Source organism: Limulus polyphemus, unplaced genomic scaffold (genome assembly GCF_000517525.1).
Source record: "Limulus polyphemus unplaced genomic scaffold, Limulus_polyphemus-2.1.2 Scaffold1210, whole genome shotgun sequence".
NCBI classification, from domain to species: Eukaryota; Metazoa; Arthropoda; class Merostomata; order Xiphosura; family Limulidae; genus Limulus; species Limulus polyphemus.
The window spans coordinates 286,575-292,454 of NW_013666820.1; the positions used below are offsets into that span (position 1 = coordinate 286,575).

The following is a 5,880-nucleotide window of genomic DNA, read 5'->3' on the forward strand; positions in this document are numbered from 1 at the left end:
CAGACATACCGCTGTGCCACGTGGGGGGGGGGGGTCTTTCCTTTAGGAAGGAGAGGAAGTTCTATTAAAGATGCATGATAACAAAGCAGATTAGGCAAGAACTATCAATAAAATAAACGTAATGAATTAGTTGGAACTTTAAGAAAAAATACTATATAAAAAAATAATAATTTAGGAAAGATATAATAATAATTGGGTTTTGGGGTTTCAAAAAAAAGAAGAATGTGTTGTGGATAAAATAACGTTACTGCAGATTAAAATGTTAGAATAATAAATAATAGTTATCGAGTTAATTATTATTAAAAGGTAGGGCAAACATTGACGAAACATCAAACCGATTATTATATAAATCATTAAATTAACAGCACAATGGAAAGTAAAACATCAAACTCATAATGACAAGAATCATGAGGTTCGTGATGTTAAAGCGATTCTAATCAATATTAAAAATCGAATTGGTGACGAGGAATCATTCAGTTAATGAATATAAAACAGTGGGGTTAATGTGAAGTGTTTAGTTGGTGACTGGCTGTGTTAATGCTAGGAGGAAAAGAGATAGATTAACAAAATAATCGTGTAAAATGGAAAAGAAAAGTTTGGAACATTAAATAATTGTTAACCATTTCACTAAACATTTGTTTTCGATTGTCATACTAGCCAACTGTAACAGTCTTGTTTATTACAGAGATTGGAGAAATAATTCAATAACATAATTTCTTAATGGTATTTTTACTCACTCAGTTATTCTGTATAAGATCATTGTGTGAGTAAAGAATATCTCAAAATTACCATACATGTAATATACACCTCACAACTACATAGTCTTATAATTTCGATTTGCCATTGTTCACTGTTACAGATGAGGGGGTGGAATTCACCGAAACCGGTATTACTCAGTGAAAAAAAAAATAAAGATAAATTTAGTGATAGACTGGGCTCCACATTTATATTTTAGCATTCTTAATACATTGTATTATCTGCAGTAAAATTCAGTAAACAACAAATTAAAGATATGGATGAAAGATAGGTTCATACTAATCTGTATGTATACCCACACACAGATATAGATATTTTAAGGGGAAAATAGAACAGCGTGTTGCATAGAAATAACAGTTAATTATACCATTAAAACTTTAAAAACACTAAAAACTTTAAAGAAATGAAAGTATCAAAGACCGAGATAGTAAGCATAGACATTTAGGTGAGGAACATTAGAAGTGACAGCTTTGTGTCTTATAGAGAGTATAGAAATGTGGGAAAACATTATAAACGTTTTTTTTTTTGTAAAACGCTACAACATAATTGGAATGAACTAAACACAAAAATATAAATAAATAAACAAATGTTTTCATCTGAATCTTGCCTAAAAATGGAGATTTCATATTTTTTTCCTACCTATTGAACAATAATATAATACTGCTCAATTATATTTATCCATTTATTCAAGTGTTTAAGTAGCTTATAGGTTAGTTTGGTTGTCATACAATTACCTATTGTCCAATTACTGTTTACTAACCTGTCTAATATTCGACTTGAAAATTATATTTCTTCAATAAAGTAGAAAGATGTTTTTTATTCAGGTCTTTAAGTAAAGCCACCCCCCAGTGGCACAGCGGTATGTCTACGAACTTGCAACTCTAAAAATCAGCTTTCGCTACCCTTGGTGGGCAGAGCACAGATAATTCTTTGTGCTTAACTATAAACTTTAAGTACATTAATTTTATTTTCATAACATTACCTATTGTCCATTTATTGTTTATAGTCCGGCTGACCTTTGACTTCAAAGAGTACGAAGAATATGCCTATTCTGGTAACAGTAATTATTTAATAGCTATTCATTTATAATTGTGTAAGAAACAAATTAAAAGACAAAACAACCTAAACCTTTTTACCTACACAATAAAAAAGTTATTAAACTTCATTACAAAACGGTTCTACTCTTCCATCCCAACAGTTTCTAATTTTGATTAAATTACAAAGCTTCACATGAAGTGAAAACTTCAAAGTCGTGTGATATAGGTTTAGACAAACGTTTTTGAATACATCACCTTCTAGATTCAAATCTTTCTATCAACTGTAACAGCTGTTTCAAACAAGTACACTAAAAAAGCACTGACATCGTTTTCTATTTCAGTTGCAAGTTTGGAGATTACGTCAAACTCTACCTACATTTGAAGGAACCCTTCGTGAACCAGAACACCAGCCACAATATTTTTCTGTGCGGTAAGCTATCTGATATTCAACAGACTCACTATTCTTCTGGGGCATCTCTCATCTTCGAGTTTCATTCGGACTGGCGACAAGAAAATAACACAGGCTTTCGAGGAACCTTTCGTTTTTTTAATAAAAGTAAGTAGCTTACGTTTTTGAAAACAAAAGGTTTAATTAAGAATATAATGCGATTTTCCAACCTTTTTGATTGGACACTTATTTTACTATCATGCATATATATGACGTTTCTACAATGTTGCTCAGTAGTTGTGCAATAGTAAAATTCATTAATTAATGTATATATATATATATTCACCATTAACGTCTAACAATGCCATAACGTATCACAACATATAATGCATGCATGGCATTGTCAATTTTACCAACGCACAACTATTCAGCAACTTTGTAGAAACTGTTAGCTGTTGTGTTAGCTGGGGCATTACAATAAACACATTTATCACTTTCAAGACAAAACCTTCCCTGCTAAAGTTCTATAAAGGGTCTTGCGTGGCCCAGTGGTTTACGTGGCGAACTGTAGAGCTGAGGTTTCGTGGGTCCCGTCCCGTTGTCGTGGACAACTGCAAATGGTTTTACCTTATCTTCCTTTAAAACCGTTTGCACTCATTTTTGCCAGCAACAGGGTTTACACCCCGATTCTGAGCTCCGTGTCGGGGATGTTGTTCTTCCTATGGTTCCTGAGATGAAGTTTTGTGACTTATCTTTGACCATAAGCTTACTTTAGTTTTTCCCATTAAGCAGTTTCTTGTCAAGTTTACATGGGCACTGAGCATCCTCCGTGTCCTCTCTTCCACCTCTTGTGGAATGGATCGATTTTCTATGTTGAGGATCTATCATGCCTTCATACATTCCAAGCTGGACCATGGACCCTGTACATCATCTTGAGCTTTGATTCTGCACAGGGACTTTCCACACTTTGCCACTCCATAGTCTATACAATGAGTTCCACGAACCTCTTCTTCACCTCTGCCGTTTGCAGCTTTTTTACAATATACTACCAAGCATCGACCATTACCACAGCATCCCACCTGGGGTTGAATTTTCCTTCCTCTGTGGGCTGTGCTGCTTTTGTTCTTCGTATCCAGGCACAGCTGACTGAATTGGGTCTGTCATTAGATGACGTTTCTGAGTCTGATGATCAACCCATCCCGCCATGGTTCCTTACCACCCCCACCTGTGACCTTTCTTTGAGTAATTTGAGGAAGGTGGATACTCCCGATTGGAAGTACTGTCTTCTCTTTGCCGAACATTTTTCGAACCATTCTTCTGTTCCCGTTTTTACAGATAGTTCGAAATCAGGTGACTCTGTGAGCTTTTCCGTGGTTTAGTTGTTTTTTGTTTTTTTTGTGGCTCAGTGGTTGCTCAAAGGATCCCCTCTTACCCTGGAGCACGTAGAAGCTATGCAGTACATAATACTCTCTTAGCTCTCTACTGGCCCTAGAATCGCTTAATGTGAGTTCTCACCCTGTTTTCGTCGCTATTCAAAAACGGCTGGGCCACTTTTCGCTGTCTTCCATCTCTATCCAGTTTTCTGAATTCCTGAACATGCTGGTATTCGCGGGAATGATCTTGCTGACACCACAGCTAAGTCTGTCTGCTCTGGTGCTGTCACAGTCGTGCCTATCCTGTATATGGACTATGGTCTTGTGATCAAGGCCCAGCTTTGCACCAGTTGGCAGTCCACTTGAGGTGAGCAGCTTCATAACAAGCTTTTCCAGATCAAACCTACTGTTGTTGTTTCTGTTGTACTAGTTTCTGTAAGAATCGACGAGAGGAAGTTGTCTTCTGTAGGCTGTGCATTGCTTACGGTTTTTGTTTTTACTTATCGTTTTCTTTTATATGGGTCTGAACCCCCAATGTATGGCCTTTGTGACACTCAGATCGCTATTGCCCTCAAAATACTTTTGCTATTACGAACATCAGCGGTGGCACCATTTTCGGCATGTATTTTCTAATTGTTTACTCCTGACGTTGTACGGTGTCATTGGCGATGGTGACACTGTCCAGCTTGATTGTGTTTTTAGTTTTTTACGGGCCATTGGCCTTTTCACTTCTGTTTAGATTTTTATCAAATTTTTGAGCTTTGTTTCATTTTTAACTTATTTTCTTTTTACATTTTATTGTATTTTGCTTGCAGCTTTTTAACGGTTGTTTGGCGCCAATAAACCAACCAACCATCAACAACATCAGTGTTCTTCTCATTGAAGAAGTTTGTTTGTTTTTCCAAAATTCTAAATTCGTAATACATAGCTTTATACTGATCAAGATTGAAATTAATTTTTTGCGTTTAGATTTTTCAGATTAAGTGCAACATTCTCAGTTCTTAGCACATCTTGATATAAGCAGTGAATTTATAAATTCTGCAAACCAAAAAACTAAAAAATATATTTATAAATTAAAAAGCAAATATATTAAAACGTACCCTTGAGGGACCATTGATATTATATCTTTTTAATCGGAAAATTTTAATTATTCGCCAACTTTTGTTTTCTGCTATCAGCCAATTTTATGCCATCGTTTGTATTCAATTCGTTAACAAATTAAATGGTTAATTAAATGTTTATGGGAGCCCTATCAGACACTTTTTAAAGATCAAAACACACATTTTTAAAAGGATTGTCTTCATCCACAAACTCAGACACTATTACTAATTTCAAAATAAATCGATTGAGACGGAAACCCCTTTTTTAAAACCGAGACGAGTATCGTTGATTAAATGCCAACTTTTTCATATACCTTTAAAACTCCCTTATGGTTCAATGGTACGTATAAGGGCATATAATGCTAAAATTCAGTGTTTGATTCCTACTGTGGGCACGGCACAGATGCCCCATTGTACAGCTTTTGCTTCACAGCAATAAACACAAAAACAAATACATGTATAAATCACCTCCGGGAATAGATTTCAAAGTAATATACGTATAATTTCTCCCTCTTTTTTTTAAATAAGAATCACATAGACAACCTTCCATTCATTAGGAAATTTCTTTGTGTAACTAGCGACTTTTGGAAAGTTTTTAGTTTGAATCTCCTCAAGTCCGGAAGCTTCTCACTCAAACTCCATTCCAAAGTTTTCTAAAGCAGTTTTTGCTTCACAAATTTAAATCTTAAGAAAAGTTCCTTTAAAAACATTGATCAAACTTGATGTGTTGTTTCTCTCTTTTATCACTAAAATCTTGGTAAAAGAGCTGTTTAGCAACTCATTCACGTTTTTTTTCGTCCTTATCTAATTTTCATTCGAATATGTTAAAGAATAGATTATATCCTTAATTCTTTATCTAATTTTACGTAGGTATAAAAATCCTTCAAGTCAAATTTAACGTTTTTTGCTAAAGGAACTTCCATAGTCCGTCTTAGAAAACCTTTCTTGACTACTTTATAGTAATTCTATACATTTATTGTTTTTGTTTATAAATAATTTCATTCCCTCAATCGTCCTTTTAGAAAGGGCTATTCACTGGAAGAAATACACTCAATTTAAACATAGTTTAAATTAAATAATAAAAATTTCTGAAGCTTTATTAACAGTCCTCCATTTAGAAGAGCCGCCCAATCTTTCTCTATCTCATAATTATTTGCTCGGCATGGCCAGGTGGATAAGGCGCTCGACTCACAATCTGAGGGTCGCGGGTTCGAATCCGCATACCA

The 5,880-nt window shown here is 34.8% G+C and overlaps 1 protein-coding gene across 1 annotated transcript in view; it reads left to right on the top strand.

The window, feature by feature from the left end:
- The window catches only part of LOC106462621 (suppressor of lurcher protein 1-like), a 127,393-nt gene that overhangs the window by 98,465 nt on the left and 23,048 nt on the right, over window positions 1–5,880 (top strand). Inside the window, exon 5 of the mRNA XM_022389936.1 lies at window positions 2,135–2,349. Within this exon, the coding sequence (XP_022245644.1) occupies window positions 2,135–2,349 (215 nt within the window). The remainder of the gene's footprint in view (window positions 1–2,134; window positions 2,350–5,880) is intronic.